Source organism: Capsicum annuum, chromosome 10 (genome assembly GCF_002878395.1).
Source record: "Capsicum annuum cultivar UCD-10X-F1 chromosome 10, UCD10Xv1.1, whole genome shotgun sequence".
Classification (NCBI taxonomy): domain Eukaryota; kingdom Viridiplantae; phylum Streptophyta; class Magnoliopsida; order Solanales; family Solanaceae; genus Capsicum; species Capsicum annuum.
The window spans coordinates 134,477,050-134,497,360 of record NC_061120.1 but is presented as its reverse complement, the minus strand read 5'-3'; the positions used below and the strand labels follow the sequence as shown (position 1 = coordinate 134,497,360).

The following is a 20,311-nucleotide window of genomic DNA, read 5'->3' as shown; positions in this document are numbered from 1 at the left end:
ACTTTTGAGGCTAAGTATGTTGTTGCTGGATCATGTTTTGCATAATCTTTATAGATTAAGCAACAACAAAAGAATTTTGGTATGGATTTTGGTTGTGTTCCACTTTTGTGACAATACTAGTGCCATCAACATTGCAAAAAATTATGTGCAACATAAAAAAAAATTAAGCATATTGTCATAAGACACCATTTTTCTAGAGTAAATGTTGAAAAAGGTCTTATATAAATTATGTTTTGTTTCACTAAAAAGCAAATTGCAGACATTTTTACCATAGCCCTAAGTAGGAACACTTTGAAAAGAATAGGTTAGACTTGGGAATAACTAAAATTGCATGAATCGCCTTCAATGATTGGCTAGACTAATTGTTTTACATTCTTGTTAGAAGAAAAATTATTATCCTATTCAGTCTTGCACATTTAGTTATGTGTTCCAATTCTAGTTCCTAACATCTTTTATTATTGTATAATTCATCTATGCAGATCCTAGGAGATAAACGAGCTACACTAGAAGTCCTTGTTAAAACTATCTAAAGGTATGTACACATTTCCCTAAGTTTAGTTCTAATAAGAATAAAACATCTGAGCACAACTATTTTTTGCATTAAATGGGTCACTTTATCTTTCTCAACTGCTAAATTTTAGTGAGTCAATTCCCACTTCAAAAGTTTCCACCAACCGTCATGTCAATTTCACATCTCCTAATTCTATTGGTTATATACTGCCACACCTCTTCCTCTTCCCATAGTTTCATTTGAACACCACGCTTATTTAAATCATGTTCTCTAAGTTCAATTCTCATAACTCTATCTAAGTTTTTCCTTTTTGTTTCTCTTCTTTATTAAAGTTCTTTCCATGGATTCATCTTTATCACCCTTCTCCTCCACTTCTTCCTCTACTTTAGTGGAACTAGTTTTACTTAAAGCTCTAATTGCTCAGATTTCTCCCATTCCAACCTTCAAAATGTCTGACTTTGTTGCTTGGAATAATTTCAAAGCTATGGTTGATTATTTCAATTATATTTTGTCAAATCAAGTCCAAGATATAATCTCTATTCAAACTATTCCTTCTGAGACACACCCCATCTCAAACCTCATTCCTAAGAGAGCTAGATCTCGACTTAGGAAAACTACAGAAGTCCATATTCGAATTCCTGATGATGAGGTTCTTGATGAACCTGTAGTATCTCCCGGTCCAATAAGGACTCCTCATACTCGTAATCGTGAACACCAAGAGGATGTTATTCTTGAAAAAGATCTGAGGGCTAGTAAGAAGAAACTCCCCATAACTGTTGCTCCTCCATCTTCAGAGATACTATTTTTTGATGATGATTTTCTTCTTAGTCAGGTTCTCCATGGAAAAAGGGTAAAAAAACATAATCCTTAAACCTTCTCTTTTTTGCTCTACTCATTCCTCCTCCTCATCCAAACCAATACCAAAGAAAACTCTTCCTCCAGAACTGAAATCTTCTTCTAAAGCAAAATCCTCCTCTAGCTCTCAAAAGAAACAAGCCTCTCGACCTGCTCTATACACACCTACATCTTCTACTCCTTCACCTACTATTCCATGTAACCTCCCTTCAAGTCTTGATCTTAATTACATCGTCAAACTCCAAAAGAAATTTATTGTGCATGGCAGTGTTGTCACTTGTTTTGGGGCTCCTAAAATAGCTATCTTACTGACTAAATTGTTTCACAAGAGTGGTCTTACTTTTTTCTTTATGGCAATACACAATGTAAGTTTTCTAAGAAAGAGGTTGTTCAGTTCTACATTAATGGAAAATTTGATAGCACTTTGTTTTATCCAATATTCTTGGGATTTCCATTCACTTAACCATTGAGGATATTTCTTGAATCTTAGATGTACCTACTGGATCCTGGAGTCATTATGTGAAGTATGAGTGGCCACCTTTGTATCAATTTTTCCTTAGCCTTAGACATTATTAAAACCTTTTTAGGCTAACCCACTCTTCTTCATAATCACAGAGTTGAAAGAGAGAGACTTCACCAGCTTTATTTTGATATTGTTCACAACATTGTCCTTTAAATAAAGGAGAGGACTGAAGACAATTACTTTGACATAACTTTGATGTAATTATTAAATTCTGAAGTCACAATTGACTTGCTAAGTCTAATCCTCAAGCACATGAATAAAGTGCTTTATCAGGATAAAAATGATCACTTCTTGGCATATGGATTCTGGTTGGGCTAGATTTTTTAAAATTATGATGTTCCAATTCTTGTGTGGGAGTATCAGACAACCAATGATGTCTTACATAAGGTATATCACTCTGCACTCCCTGAAATAATATAAAGATCCAATACTCCCATCTAAAAGGCCCAAAATGCTCTAACTTAGAAGTTTAAAGAACTAGAGATGCTAGGGTGACTCATGCTCAAGATATTGCTGCACTCTGGGCACATATTTTGGAGTTAGGAAATGAGATTTCCCAGGAGAGAACCACTAGTGTTGTAACTATTCATCACCTGACACTACTGATCCCATCTGTTCAATTTATCTGATAGTCCTTTCTCCTTAGTGTCTTGGGATGTCATCTTTCTCTATTTGTGTTTACTAGTTTTATATTATTTTTGGATCCTTCTTAGCTTTTGATGTTCATACTTTTGAAGTATAATAAAATGGATATATGGTGTGCTCAAGTGTCTTCAATCTTCTTGCTTAGATTGATATACCTTTAATTTAAATTGTCATGTTCTGATTGCCTTGGTGATAGCCAGTGGCCATGGATGGTTTGACCTCTTTTTTTTTTCTAATATATATGTATATTCAACTTTCTAATGATGATAAAAGGGGTAATAAATAAATGATTATGCAATACTTATAACCCATAGACTCACCTATTTTATTTTAGTGTGTCTTGCATCAAGTTTCTACAAGTAAAGGTGGTAGATGCAAAATGACAAAAAGTTTGTCATTATCAAAAAGGGAAATATGTTGGGGTCTATGAAGTTTTAATGATTGACAAATTAATGAAACATGTTGATCAAGCTAGTTCACAGTTACACATGTGAAAGCTGATAGGCTTATAGAATGATCACTGGTATAACAAGACAATATAAATACAAGTTTACTCGATTGAAGGAGTGTTTGAGTACTTATAGTTGATAGACTCAAAGTAACTACTACTTGTGAAATTGAAGAGTTGAAGATGGACTACAACACTTGAAGAAAAGAGAGTTTGAATTGAAGAATGAGTCATATTTGAAATAGAACTCTAAAGGGTAAGTGTTCTGATGAAAGAAGAAGTTTGATTCAAGGAAGAATTCTTTCGAGAGTTATGTTAAAATAAAAGAAGTGACTTTCATAGTCACTCATACACTTAAAAAGCAAAAATCAATTGACAAATTGACTTGACTATGTGAAGCCTAAAGTTTGGAGAAACACTTTGTTGAATCTGGTCCTAATACTTAGAAAGATAAGAAACCTTAGTATTTATGTGTTAGGGTTAGTTCTTGAGTTTTAGCTTTGTTATAATGCTAGTTTCAGTGAGTTATAAACTAAGTTAGGTTATTGTCTTCAAGTTAGGAAACTTGAAGACTTGGGATTAAATACCTTGGGAGGTTTGTGAGTTTTGATTTTCATAGGAGTTAGAGTTTATAATTTCTAGATTACAGAAGTCTTGTAATTTGTTATTTTTGAGGTTCAAGTTGTTTATTAAAGTTGAGGTGAAATCCTGTAGACATAAAGGTCGTGATTTTTTACATATTTTTAAGCCGGGTGCTTTCCACATGAAAAATACTCTCCTTTACTCATATTGTTACTTAATTATTTAAACACGTTACTCAACTTATTTCACTCTTAGGCTACTATTGAGTGACTATAAGTAAACTAATAGGTTTTGTAATCTATCACAATCTATAATATCTAAAAAATATTATAACTAAATCCAAATATATACTACTTCCGTAACTTTAATCAACATAAGCTCTGATACCAATTATAGGGGGTGCGTATAACTTGGGTAAATAAATAGATCTATTATAATTCTAATGGTGTTCTTGAAGCTTCTTCTTGAAGTTCTTGAATTAGGAAGCTTGGGTTATTGTTTTTCTTAAAGAAAATTTGATGAAGTTCTTGGTGTTCTTGAGGAGGCTAAGGTTTTCTTGGTGAGAAAAGGATGAATAATAATGTATCTAATTCTTTTGGGGGCTGAAATTATGTTTTATGGACGGTTTTGGATGAGGAGAATTGACCAAAGTGACCCTAGAACCCTTAGGAACTGAAACAGCGTGTGAAATATCTTTGTATCATATTGGCTATCGTGTTGGGGATAGCAACGTGTCGCGTCGCTATCGCATCGGCTTATTTCCTCTTACGAAAAATGCCATAACTTTTTACTTAGGTATCGAATTAAGGCAAAATTGGTATATTTGGAAAGCTAACTCAATTTTATATAATTTTTTGGGTCTTGAATAGAAAAATTCTATGTATATAAAAAGTTATACCCATTCAAAATCGACCCTAGTAGAATCGACTGCAAAGATTTAGCCGAATCAAAGGATCTTAGCCCAACTTCACTCTAAGTGCTTCCTATAAACATTTTTCACCTAGAGAGCACTTCACACACTAGGATATTGATCATGAAACTTATATACACCTGGTAATCATTTTGATTAGAGCTTACATATGTAGGAACAATGGTTAGAATTCTAGCGCAGAAGTATGGGGTGTTTCACCTAACTCTTCCAAATCCTCCCAACTCACTATGATATCTAGGAACCTACTAACCATTCCATAAATTCTCAATTTGATCTCAATTGAAATCATTTGAACCCACCGAAAGCACACTCTGACCCTAACTCAAATCATTACTTCTATGATCTCCCTAACCCTAATATGATTTTATTCATCATCCTACCTCTAATTTATGTAGAACTTATATCTTTAGATAATTTAAGTGGAAATACAGTTCAATAAATTATCATTCAATATCACCAATTCATTACCTAGTTCTAGTTGTTATTTAATCCATCCAAACTTTGTGCTCGAAGGCCTAAGACATAAAATATCCCGACATAACTATAATTATTATGTACATCTAGCCCATGTCTACTACATTTAAATCATAAGCTGCCTCTCATATGATTCCAATGCTATAAAGAGCGAAGAGTTAAATACACATGCCTTGCTCATTATTAACACCAAAAACTACACCAAAAATACTTTGGAATCGCTCTCATGGATCTTGGCCTCTAAATCTTTATTGTTCTAAGCATATGGTTCACTTGATATTTTTTAAAGAGGATGATGACATAAGAAGCCTTAGCCGAATAAGATTTTTAATTAATCTTTGGGTTGGAAATTGCTTGATTATTGTTGTTATGATAGAACTACTGCCGCAACAACAGATGTAATGCTACAGTGGCAGGTTAACAGGCCTGACCCAATTTTTCCAATTTTGACCCAAATCCAATTTGGGCCACTACTTTTTCCCACAAAATAATTACTTCAACATCTGAAACAAGGATTTCTTAGTCAAAATATTTTTTCAGGATAATTTCAATATAACAAAGATTTGGACCACTACATTAGATATCAATTTATCTAACGATATCAATTTATCTAACATTCGTCCTCGAATAGTTATGAAGGGACGAAGAAGGTATGCAACACAATTCTTGGAATCAACTTACACGGCGGTTTTTGTAAGAGAAGAGTGATCCATTATATTATTATTATTATTATTATTATTATTAAGTACCTGATAATGTCCCACTAAAATTTTGATTAATTAAAGCTATACTCACCATTACTCTACCTATCCACACATTGGGAATCTTTAAACATTCTTAACCTGATGCACAATCATTATAAATTGAGAAATAAAATTAACAAAAATATATTACGTGATGGGCCATCTAAAATACCCCAAACATTGCAAAATATCACAAAGCATAAAAATTTAGGACAAAAGTAAACTTTACAGATCCCATCGGTGTAGTGGTAGACCCAAACAATGAGGCTCAACAGTTCAAGTAAGAGAAATGGGTTTATCTTTCAATAACTCTCTCATTTTCCCTTGATAAAACCTCTTTTCGACAACACAACTAAGGTAATTCTCATCTCACTACTTTATTTACATGTTTATCATCATAGAATCATAAAATTTAGAATAGAAAAGGGATATTTTGAGTTGGTTCTGGGTGAAACTTTGAATTTATTATTTTGTGGCTTTCTTGGAAGATTTGACAAGCATGTAGATTATCTTATGTCTCCAATGCTCCTACAACATTCTATACATAATATTAATGATTTTCATGGTAGCTTTTGGTCTTGAAAAGGATGGGAGATGATGAGTCACCATTTTCAATAATTTAGAATAATTTGAGCTTAAATTTAGGTGTGAATCACCTGCATTTTAGTGTAAAAGAGTTCATACATACTCTATTAATGTGCCATGGTTTTATGGTACTTTTGAAGTTAAGGGCTTGTTTATGTGGATATGATGTGTTTGTGGTGTTTTTTTTAAAAAAAAAATAGGATTCATAAGTGAGCAACAAAAAAGAATAAGAAAATGCACAAGTGTTAGTACCCAAAGTTTGGCTACAATACATTGAGTCGCTCTACTAGTCATAGAAAAAGCCGTTGCATTACTAATAAAAGGGGTACCAATGATTTAAAATTGGGAGTTGGCAACAATCGAGATATATCGTGAACTTACGATAATTTTGACCTTTCAAATAAAGGATATTGCTAGATTAAAGTCATTTTTATGGGTATGACTTGTATTTATGTTATTTATAGTTTAAATAGGTTTGAAAAATTAAAGTGCAAGAATTGGGACTCAAAGGCATCAGATGATCCAAACAACGACCATTGGATCTGACAAAGGTCATTAGAAGAACCCTAGAAGGTGAAACATGAAGGAGAAATATGAGATCTAATAATCATCCCTTGCAACAACGAGTTCTTCCTGAAGATCGTGGGAGGAGTATCGAAAATTAAAGGTGGATATAATGAGAAAATGCAACTACCGTTACATAAAAGTACAAGTTCATCCTTAAAATCTTTCTAGAAACATCTGTAAGTGTGCAAAAAGTCATCCATCATTCATCTAGCATAAAGAAAGATCATAGTATCTACCAACTATCGCCCCTATCTTTATTTGAGGTGCTGACTCTGTAAGTCCTAGTGTGTATAGGATAGATGTTTTTTCTATAAATACTTTTGAGTTTATTGTATGAGTTTACATTCTCTTAATACTTTTGAGGAATATTATTGTTCTTTGAGGTACTAACATCAATATTTAGGATTTTTATTCAAAGTGAGATTTGTGGTTTTCATCTTCTTCTTCATAAATTCATAATAATGATTTCTTCTCGGAATTATTCTTATGTGCTTACAATTATGAGTAGATTAATATCATAACTAGGATTATGGAAATCATGATGGATTAATGAGTTAGCGGTCAAAGTTCGATGTAATTCTCAAAGAATGTTTGTGCATGTATTGTTATTCTCTTTGGTTTGATTGGTTTTTAATGGTGGAAAATGTATGAAATCACATTATCCTTACCCATAACAAAAAAAGGTGTGTCAAATGAGAAAAGGAAATTAACAATGAGACTTCAAGCTATTAACCTCAATTTAATTGCTTGAGCAAATAAAAGGAATAACTAATCTAAGATCCATGAGAGGGGTTAGTAATGCAAATAGATGAGACAATAATACGTGATTTGTGTTAGTTATGATAAAGTCATTTAGAAGAACGTAACCTATCAATTCTATATTCCAAGCACCGAGAGAGATCACTAGTACGAAGAACCTATGAATTTAAGAAGTATTGGGAACACAGTCCTAGTGATTTTCTCATATTGATTGTAAACCAACTAAAATCAACAATCGATACTGTTAAAATTATGAATTTCAAAACTCCCCTTTACAAGAAATTATTTATTGACTCTTTTGATAAACACATTGATAGAGATTTTGGCATATTCTCTTTGGGATCAACCCCAACCTATTATGATTCTATATTTAACCAGCGAGCACTTTATACTTTTATTTGAGATGTAATTTGGAAAATATCAGATTCTGGCTTCGTTGTTGGGGAATACAACTACGGAGTTGACAGATAGTATCTATTTTCTGATTTTACATTTTTGTTATTTCTACGGTGCATACTAGTACATGCCCAACACTCAAAGTAAAGGCAATCCTCTAATTCCTCTTGATCCTGAGACTGAAAGGACTCTAAGAACTAGAAAAAATGGTTAATGAAGGAGTTTATGATGAGGGAGTTCTGGGATACAGAACCAGAGACTTCAAAAGAAAGTAGAGCAAACCATTGATTGGCAGGTTACTAAAGAGAATGCAAGGAAAAAAGCTGCCAGGAAAGCAACAAGGAAAGAATTATCAAGCAAAAGCAGCAAGTCTATCACACTTGAGGAACAAAATAGGCGAAGAAGGAATAGGGGAAACAACCCCCATAATATTATGTTTCTCAATTTGATGATGCGGAGCATGATATAGACTTGCTTGAGGTAGCTAACATAGGAGTCATTATTCCACCCCTATTGCCACCGGGAACTAAGTTCGACATTACCAGTGCTATGATACAGTTGTTGAACTTGAAAAGAGCATTTGTGGGCCTTTCTACTACTAATTCAAACCTTCATCTGATGAACTTTGTAGGGATTTGAACTTCCTACAACCTTTTGGGTGTGAGTCTGGATGCTATTGGACTAAAATTATTTCCCTGCTCTTTGACTAGAGAAGCCACTCTATGGTTGATCGAGTTGTTATATGGGTAAATCACAAATTGGAAAGAGCTAAAGACACAATATTTAGAGTTGTTTTTTTACACCTTCCGGAATGGTGCAGTTAAAAGATACAATTTATAACTTTAGACAGTTATATTTGATAGTGTTGTATAAAACTTTGTTGAGGTTTAGGAAGAAGAAGAAGAATGCCCCAACCAATAGAACATCGGGCAAAATTTTTCTTAAAATCTTTTATATAGGTCTTAGTATGAATAATAAGGTTATGGTAGACACTGTCAAAGGTTTAGAAATTATGATCTTAACTTAAGAGAAGGCCTTAGAGATTCTAGATAGGATTACTAAAACAAATTGGGGCTGGCAAACTCTAGAAGCAAATGTACCCACGGGCACTTATATCATTAGAGCATATGTAGAACACTGAATGGTTGATGATTCTAGTACCTAAGAGTTATCATAACTGAGGGCTGAATTTAGTTTATTAATACAATAATTTTCAACAACGGGAGCCAAAGAGGTAAATGAGGTTGGTTTGCAAGACAAGGTTGTCACGATTCGAGTCGGGGCCCTGGTCGTAACAAGCATCTCAAACCATGAAGGCCCAGGCGCCCCTTCTCTATCTGGTAATTATGCACAACATTCATACAATATAATAAATTAGCAAAAAATAATACAAGACGGAAACATGGTCACTATCTTTTTCTTTAACTGAACAATTAAAAAATGAGTTCATGAAACATTCAAAACACCTGACACTAGTTTGCAAAATCTCTAACAACTGAAAATGATATCTGTCTAAAATCTGGGACATGGCCCCCAGTTGGACCATGAATCAAAATAAAATAACAATGACAAGTTTCATAATCAGTCCTTCGGAAGTAAGGGAGGCTGACTAACTGTAGACTTTTAACAAGTCAATCTACTGCTTAACAGAACCCTGGGACTGTATCTCAGAATCATGAAATATAGGGGATCAATACAGATGTACTGGTACGCAGAGAAATCTAAAATAATATATTTTTTTCATACAACATAAGTGAGAGAAATTTGTAAAACACTATGCATGACATAATTTAATACACATGGGCAATTTCAAATAATCTTAAAACAACTCTGTAGATGTAATTTCATTCTTTGTTTTACTTCTGAGCTAGGTGGTACACCCTACAATCTATAATGACATGGGATATTTAGAATCCTCCCTTGACTCGATTGCCAAGCTCCCAATCCAAGTTTACTACCAGAAATGGAGGATCAATAAGGGGGGACACGTAAGATCACACAGCAGGGTGCCAAAATCTCCAATAAAATTAACATGTCATGGTAGTTCATAAGATCACAAAGCAGGGCTCCTAACCATTGTTCCAATTTGGGACGACATGAATCAAGGTACACAAGATCACAAAGCATGGTACCATAGCCCCGTGTCGGCATATCATGATTTCTAGTATTGAGTCTTTCAACTCGTACTTTCTTTGGGTAACCACCTAAATATTTTTAAGCCCATTTTTATTCTATTCTAAACATGCATATTTCTAAAATCAAATTCTAAAAATCTGAGTAAAATCTGTATTTTAGTTTATTCTGAATCTGCTATGGCATTCATCTATTTGGCATCGTCATACCAAGACTTGCAAGTCATATATATAAGCCATACATTATCATGTTATATATCTTTTCATTCAAAACAATGTTCAGACCACCAAAATATTCAAACGGTGAAAAAGGATACTTATTTCAAAACATATGGCAAATTATGTAAGATTCTCTCTTTTTAACATTTCAACAAACATGTGGTGGTCAAGTATTTTCTGACAAACCATGTGATCCTTTTAGTAAACATTGATAACATTTAACAACTAGTAAAACACCCTTCCTTTAATTCAAACCAATCTCAAATCATTTAACAATCACCATGAATATTTATACCATGCTTCAAGATGTGAAATTTATCAATTCGTAAAACGTGAAAATCAAGAAGTATCATAACAAGAGAGGGAGGGTAAATCTTTATGCTCTCAATTAACTTTCAAATTCCAAACACATACACACATATATACAGACCAAAAATAGAATTTAAGGGAAAGGCCTCAAGACCAAAATATTACATCGTTGAAAGAGTTCAAAATGCATGATTTTTAATTTAATTCAAAACCTTTCATGAACACATGATTTATCAACATTCAATCATTATTAAAAATGTTTTTCACAATTCCCATATAGTTTAGGAAAATCCCACGTACCTTAGATTACTTAGGTTGAAGAATAGGACCCGAATCTTGACTAGTTTCTTGGGAATCTTGAATTGAAAGGATTAGATTCTTGATTTCTTGTTCTTGGAGGAAACCCTAATTTGATCTTGTTCTTGAGAGTGAAGAGAATTCGATATATTGTAAAACAAATAATAGTTGAGTAAATAACATTTAGGGTGTTATTTAATTCGTGTGAGAGGTTTTTGGGAAGGAAAAGTACCAAAATACCCTGCTAAAAATGTACATTTTGTACAATTCGACCTTGACTGACCCCTCTCTGGAAAATGGGCATAACTTTTTACTCTAATATTGGATTAAGGCAAAATTGGTGGAGTTGAAAAGAGGACTCAAAGGCCTTTGATTTGATATATAGTAGGCCCCCTAATTCTTTATATACAAAATTTTATCATCGATGAAAACTAACCCAAGTTTAGACATTCACAAAAACTTAATCGATAGGAAAATTTTCAACTCGTGTTTGAGTTATAGGATTTTGTGACCTTAATTCATAGTCAAAGGTATTAAAACACTATAGGATTGATCATCACACATATATTAGCAAAGAATCATTGTGTTTGGGTATATACATGTAGAAAAGATAGTTCAAACTATAGCCCGAATGTGCGGGATATTACAATTAAGCACCTAGACATGATGACTATGATTTTGAGAAGGAGGATAAATATCTTTATGATTAGATGGTGGGTATCTAAGACAAAGTCCAAGGGCCTAATCTAGATAATTAGCATATTGGTCAAGGTAACCAAGGTCGAAACTACTACAATGATAATAATTATAATATGTCTGGATTTAGAGATAGGAGTAGAGAGAAAGATGATGATTGGATAAGGAAGAATGATTATAAATATAGACGTGGCCTTTATGTTCCACATAGAACTGTGATACTAATTTGAGTAATTTGAGGATAGAATACAAGCTTGTTGTTGATGGTGGTAGAAAAAATTGAAGACTGCCTTAAGGAGCTTAGAGTAGATATTTTTGTGATAAATCAAAAAGTTAAATCAAATGTTGTGCCCATTAAGAAGATATTAGGAAGCTTGAGCAGTTTTTTGGTCAGATTTTGACTGTAATAAATTATAATCAACAAGGTAAGCTTCTAAGTAATACCATCCAAAATTTAAAATATAATAGTCATTTCTTGGCGGCTAATACTATGAGTGGTAAGATAATTATTGATCCACATATGCCAGGGTTATTATGAATGATATGGAGTTAGTAATTATCGGTGATGAGAAAGTATCCAAATCCTATAATCTAGAATATATAAAAATCCTCTAATTATAGAAAATGATGCTAAGGTTAAAAAGAGGAAGGAAAATGAGGTCCCATAAGTATTCTCTTATTCCATAACCTCCTCCTCCTTTCTCACAAAGAATGAAGAATAAAGCTTAAGAGGAAAAGTATTAAAAGTTTATCTAAATCTTATATAATTATCGATAAGCGTCTCTCAAGTTTAGGTACTTGAGAAAATTCTAGGTTATGAAAAGTTCATGAAATATTTGGTGATGAAGATGAGGATAGTGAGTTTTGAGTCCATTGATAACGTGCACTATTATAGTGCAATAGCTTTCCAATCTCTAGTTGAGAATAAGGAAGATCATAGAGCTTTTATGATTTTATGTACCATCAGGTCTTTCAACTTTGCCAAAGCTTTATATAATTTTAGTGCTAGAATTAATCTGATGTCGTTAGTAGTTTATATACAGTTTGGGAATAGGTCATCCAAATTGACTTCGATGAGACTTCTTATGGGATGGGACTATGAAGAAGCATCTGGGGATCTTATGTTATGTTTTAGTGAGAGTTGCTTCCTTTATTTTTCAAATTGATTTCTTTATCCTTCACTATGATATTGATTTTGAGATTTCCATTATATTGAAGAGATTATGCTTTTCGATTGGGCGAGTTTTGGTTCATTTAGAGATTGGAAGATAAAGTTTTGTAAAATCATAAGGAAGGGACATTTAATGTATGTCAATACAAAAAGAAGTTAAAGTATATGCATGCGATCATTGTCATCGATATAGTGAGGATGCATTGGTAGCTCTTATTGAGGAGAGGCTTTTATTAAAGCACTTGAAACAGTTATTATAAATTTTGAGGGTGATATCATTAGATCTTAATTTGAAGAAATTAGTTACCCTACCGGTTATGCCTTTTATTGAGGAGCCTCCTATTTTGGATCTCAAAGCCCTTCTATCCCATCTTTGTTATGCATTTTTGAGAGCCAACAACACGCTGCTTGTAATTATTACAGTTGATTTGGTTGAGTGGCATGTTGAATCTCTAGTATCTCTTTTGTAAAAGTTCAAGAGGACCATTGGATGGTCCATTAATGACATCATTTGGATTTTTCTCAAAATTTACAGACGCAAAATCCAACTCAAGACAGGTTGTGTTCCTATGATTGAGCATCAACGAAGACATAATTCACCTATTCAAGAGGTAGTTAAGAAGGATATCATCTAATGGTTTAATGTTGGTATTGTTTACCCTATTCCCAAAAATAATTGGGTGAGCCTTGCTTAATATATGCTGAAAAGAGATGGAATCACTGTGGTTCCAAATGAGAAGAATGAGATTATTTCTATAAGGCCCGTCATTGTATAGATAGTAATGATGGACTTTAAAATCTAGACGTATGGACTGAAAAGGATCAACTTGTAAAGACTTTCATGGATCATACATTAGACTGTCTTGCTGGTAGATGATAGTATTGCTTTCTTGATGGTTACTTGGGTTACAATTAGATTTCAATTACTCTTCAAACCAAGATAAAACCACCTTCACTTATCCACATGGGACTTTTGCATTCAAGAGATTGCGTTTTGATTTATGTAATGCAATAGTGACCTTTTAGCATTGCATGATGTCCATATTTTTAGACATGGTGGAAGACATTATTAAGGTATTTATGGAAGACTTCTTAGTTGTTAGTGATTTATTCAAAGATTTGTTGGCCTTTCTAACTAGTGTTTTGAGGAGATGTGAAGATTGTAATTTGGTGCTGAATTGGAAAAAGTGCCTCTTTATGTCAAAGAAGGAACAGTGCTTGGTCATAAGATTTAAATGAAAGGGATCGAGGTCAACAACGCAAAAATTAAGGTGATTGAAAAATTGCCTCTACCAATTTTATGAAAGGTATTTGTAGCTTTTGTGGGCATGATAGGTTTTATTGTAGACTCATCAGGGACTTCTCTAAAATTATACATCCATTGTGTAAATTGTTGGAGAATAAAGTGAAGTTCATTTCTGATGATGTGTGTCTTAAAGTATTTGAGTGTCTGGTAGAGAAGTTGATTTTAACCCCTATTATTGTGTCACCTGATTGGTCTATGCCAAAGGTTATGTATGACAGTAGTGGTGTGGCGCTAGGAACAATCCTAGGCCGAAGGAGACAACTGATTCTACATCAAATTTATTATGCTAGCAAAGTACTTAATCCTACTCAAAAAATTATAACATGATTGTACAAGATTTTTTATTGTGGTGTTTGCTTTTGAGAAATTTTGATCACATCTGCTTTGATCAAAAGTAATTATGCATATTGATCATGCAACTCTTCGGTACCATATGGCTAAAAAGGATGCAAAGCCAAGGTTGATTTGTTTGGTACTTCTGTTACAGGAATTTGACTTTGAGGTCAAGGTTCAAAAGAAAATAAAAATCACATAGATGGTCACTTATCACGGCTTGAAGAAGAGCCAATGCTTAAATTAAAGGACGAGTATGAGATAGATGATACTTTTCTATACGAACAAGTATTAGCTTGCAACGCCCCGATTTTTTGAACCAAAATGCTACACGATTCTCATGACCCCGAAGGACCCCAAGCTAACCCATGACTGATATCTGTACTAGTAAACTGCATAATATCTCATAAAATATACAGAAACATGAACTGTAAGACCATAAGGTTCAATACTAATACATATTTGAAAAATATGGTATATCAATACCAAAAATGAACATAAATATTGAAGTCTGAACATCAAATGACATCTAGTCCGAAAGCCTCTAACTGAATTGAATAAGGAGTTAATGGGACATGTTCCAAACTAACTCCAACTACTGAAATAAAGTGAAAACTAAAATGAAATGAAATCATCATGTCCTCGAAGGATGAGGACTCACGTCTAACTCTGACTGCTGATCTTGGAATCTACTGCTGATTTGGAGCTCATGCCTCTGAACTTATGGTATAACATAAGAGAAAGCACCATAGAGCAAATGCATCAGTATGTCTGAATGTACTAAGTGTATGAGTGAGGTAGTCTAAATGCAAAGGGTTATATGCATGGACAATACTGACTAATATAAACGTGAGAGTACATACATGCATACGTAACTGTAACTGAACTCGTGGAGATACAGACTACTGAGTCTGAATACTGACAACATGAGTGTATTGATAATGAGATTCTGAAAGACTGAGTTTACTGATATTGATATGTAAATCACTAATAAGTGATGGATTTGATACTGTATTACTGATATACTAAGAGACTGATATTTCATTACTGATAAATGAATGATTGTGTCTGACAGTTCAAATTATAAGAACTGGTAGGATTAACTGTATCTGACAGTCCTTAAGCTATGTACTGATAGTATGAGTTCTGATAACTGTTGTGATTGATAGCATAAGTGACTATATCTCACAGTCCATAAATGTAAAGGAAACTATCTGAGTTCCGTTCTATTTCTGAGTTGACTGTATTTGACAGCCCTGATATATTGAAATCTGAAGAGCTATCTAAGTTCTTTACTGAGACTAGGTAGCTATAGCTGACAGTCCTGAAATCTATAACTAAAACTGTGGGAAGTAGTTATCCAACCAACATGCCCCAAATATGCTATAATAGCTAAGTTGGGGTCCAATCTCTACCCCAACTGGAGGGGTATCAATACCGTGCCACTCGTAAGGACAGTTGTGAGAACCCTATACTAGTAGGTACTCAATGAGAACGGTGGGAACCCTAAACTGACGGGTTAAGCCACCTCATCAATCCTAATCTGACAGGTTAAGATGTCTCAATCTACGCTGGCTACGTAGTTTTGGAACACAAGGATGACTACTAAGAATCACACCCTAAACTGTCGGGTGAGTTCCCATCCTTGGTTTCACTCGGTGCTAACTTCTACTCCCATCTGAAGGACACTGAACTGAATAACTAAGATGAAATGAATAACTAAACTAAACTGATTAGCTGAACTGATACTGATTAACTGGACTGATACTAGTGGTATTGTTTAGCAGACCTAAACTAAGTTTACTGGATTTCAATGACTGACGGAATGTACTGAGTTCTGAGGACTGGTTGAGATTACTAAAGTTACTGAGATTGACTATGAATACTGAGGTTGCTGAGGTTACTGACCACTGAGATTACTGAGATTACTGAGATTTCTGAGTTTTCCTGAGTCACATGACTGACTGAATTCTATAGATCATGCCTTGACTGAGAGTATCTTGAAAACATGACATGGCTCTAGGCACACAACTATATTTTTCGGGTACAAGTACCCTTAGTACTCGATGGAATAAAACTGATACAACTTGAATTTCTTGAGTACACGACCATCAATAAAAATCCATAATACATGAGTGGGGGATTTCATGAAGTACATGGTCATCATAATATCTATCATGGATAGGAATGCTTATAATCAAGTCATAAATCTCATATTCTAATATCATGGGCATTCCGACAACATATACTATTCATAGCAATCGCATGGAAACCATTCAAGCGTAAGGGAACGGCAACATGTAACATTTAGTTCATATTGTAATAATTTGGGGATATTATACTTCATGTATTTATTCAACATCTCAGACATGGTAGGGAAAGCATGGATATATTTTGTGTACATAATTTATATCTCCATTATCATACATGCTTTATACCACAACAATAACAATACATAATTTGCATGGAAATTCATATTGGAGTGTATGACTAACATGAACTTGTTATTTAGATATCATGAAATCATGTAAATATGAAGTTATAACATACTAGGCATTTTATCGAGAACCTTGCATGCATTCTTTAAGGCATAGGTGGATTTCATACTTGCATTCTATCAATCCATCTAAAGATCATGTTTTTCAACTAACAATATAACTTTCATGAGATATACAGTCACGATACTATTATATAGCAAAACAAACAAGCATCAACATGGGTATATCATATCACCACAATCAACCAAGCTTTTGTATTTTAAAGATTGATTCTTTAACTCCACGAATGAAAGAAATCTGTGGATGAACACTATGCATACCTCGGAAGGGAGATTCTTGATGATTGACGGAGGAATTTCCTTAAAATTGAATCTTCAAGCTTAATTATGCAACCCTAGTTGTTTTTCTCTTTTAGTGATCTTGGATGATGAGCTTTGAGATGTTAATAGGGTTGTAATGTGTTTAGAAGCTATATATCTCATAGGGTTAAGTTGAGGGACATGTAAGAAGTGTTAAAAGACTTAATTACCCTTAAAATAACTCAAAACGGAGTGTTTTTGGCACCTGGAATTGACATAGGTGGCGGCCAAATGATTGCCTAAGCTAGGTACGGTGGCACCTAACCAATCGACTATGCTTGGGTTGGGCGGCGCCTAACCAATTACCTATCCTTACTGTCTATCACAAAAAAGGGTATAACTTTTCGCTCGGGTATTCGATTAAGGTGAAATTGGTATCGTTAAAAAGCTAATTTGATTCTATAAAATTTGGTGGATCTAAATCAGCCAAAATACCACATTAACATTGAGTTATACTCGTTCAAATATGACCCTTGCAAAATTGAACACTAAAACTTGATGTATTCAAAAACTCTTAGCTTGTACTACCTTAAGTGACTCATATGAACATGCTTAATGTATCATAAGCTATCTTATCACTAGGATACTCATTGTAAGTCATGCACTAAAATTCTACTCATAGGGTAGGAGGTTTCATACGTAGGAAAAAAGGTTCATCTCCTAGCTTAGAAATATATGGGGTATTATAATATCTCCCCCTTGGGAACATTCGTCCTCGAATGGAAATTAAATGAAGTGGGAGAGATGATAAGATGAAGTACGTACAAGACATACACTACTGAAACATGGTTTCATGACTGGCATGACTGAAAGTTGAGCACAACATATTGAACATGCATATTTGATGCATGGGAAGGTGATTCATGAATATAAGATTGAGGATTCTAATAAAGAAAGTTTTCTCAAAATGAGAATGCATATCTGATGCACAACTGAAAGGCTGAATCCATGCATATTTGATCCATGATTATATGACTGACATAATACGTGAATGCATGACTGAAAGTACTAATGAGCTGATCACACATATCTAATGCATGAATTCATAACTAAACCTACTCATGAACATGCAATGGTAAAGGTATCAAGTTTGAACTAAAAAATGATCATGGAACTGAATACCAAGTTTGGTACTGAAATATGAACGAGTAAGTTTAAGGAAAACTGTTAACTTGAACTGATAATACCGATAAGTTTGAGATTAATTACTCCATATTCATGATTGAAAATATGAGAATATAACTAAGTCTGGGACATGGTAGGTATATTGAATATCATGATCTAAACTGAATCTTGAAAACATGGCATACGACTGAAGTTGGAGTTTAAGGGTTAACTTATGAGCACCCCTTCTCCAAACTGGATTCGTCAAAAGAAAATAGAGCAGCATGTTTATGTCATGAAATTTTGGGGGTATGATATGTCTCTCCCTTGGGACACTATGTCCCTCAAAGAATACTGACTTGGATGAGCTACTGAGGGAAATTAAGGCGACGTTCAAAACACCTAGGAACTGAGTCATGACTGAATAACTAGGATCTGAAGCTGAGACATGATACATGAACTGAGTTGAACACGAGTGCATAAATATACTAACTTATCTGATTAACTGAATAAGTGATAGCTGAATACTGGATCTGCAAAGCTAAACTGTACTTAGTCTAAATAGCTGGGCTGAGATTTTTGAGTTTTATGCATAGGAGATAAGGACTAAGTGAGTAGAATGAGGTATTTGAGCATGGATTCATAAAGTCTGTATTATTTACAAATGCGAAACCAAAAGTACGACATGGCTCTGAGATATTCTATAAATTGGGGTACTGAAACACTGATAACTGAGTACTGACAACCTGAATGCTATAGTAAAGCATGTCTGGAACTGAACTGAGTTTTAAATATGGTTACTGAACTTAAAATGACATTATAAGTAAGCCTATAGCTAGTACAGAAGTACTGAATTCAAGGATTGAACACTGATCACTGAGTGCTGGATACTGAAACTATAATTGCGTTGGCAACTGAGTTTTTGATGGCTACATACTGAGGACTGACATAAGTCAATGATCTAAATGTACACTTACACTTTGTACTTTCCCAACTTCTAAATACAACCCCTTTCTAGACGTTTAATTGCACATTTATCATGATATTCAAGCCTATTTTCACAACTACACCCTCGTGCAAAGTAAGCATGTAACAATCTTCTCTTATCTAAACAACTGCTCATCACTACACTGTTCCATAAGTAGAGCTAACTGGAGGAGTAAATCAAGAGGACCTGAAACATGAATAGATACAAACTAAACTTGACAAATAACTAAAACTTGAGGAATAAAATATCAATAGTTTGGATTTACCAATAAGGTTTGAACTGAGAATATACATGACATAGTCTAAATATATCTGATCTGTAGGGGCATAGCATGAGCCATGGAAGCTAAGTATACTGGAAAGAATGATATGCGAACTTGATTCATGAGATGCATGACCTAAGTCTAGAGTTTTCTATACTCGTGGGACATGATTTGAATATTGAGGGTGCTAGAACTGAACCCCTTATACTGGGAACTGAAGGCGCACATAATCCCATGGAAAGTGTGTGAATGTAGATTGTTATCATGGAACATGAATCGTACTATGGAGTAAAAGGGACTCCTTATGCTGGAAATTGAATTCATACATGATTATTGTTCGTGACCATAGAGTTGGTATGCCATGCCTGAGTTGGTTTTGTGATAGCTGAAGTGAAAAACTCTGCACTGAGATGAGAATGGGTCTGGAATTGTCTTTCTTTACTACTTTCTATACATACTGGCTCTACTACTAAAATCTGAGGGCCTGGCTTAGGTACTTGATCTGTCTTAATAAACACATCATCTGATTCTGTTTCCTCATATACTGCTAATATCACATTCACACCTTCATGCTTAATTTTGAGTCAATAAACTTAAGTGTTTAGCTCGTACTGTTCA

The 20,311-nt window shown here is 34.0% G+C and overlaps 1 protein-coding gene across 1 annotated transcript in view; it reads left to right on the top strand.

The window, feature by feature from the left end:
* Positions 1 to 959: 959 nt before the first annotated feature.
* Positions 960 to 20,311, top strand: part of LOC124887798 — a 57,455-nt gene continuing 38,103 nt past the window's right edge. The window contains exon 1 of the mRNA XM_047397712.1: positions 960 to 1,361. Coding sequence (XP_047253668.1) covers positions 960 to 1,361 — 402 coding nt within the window. The remainder of the gene's footprint in view (positions 1,362 to 20,311) is intronic.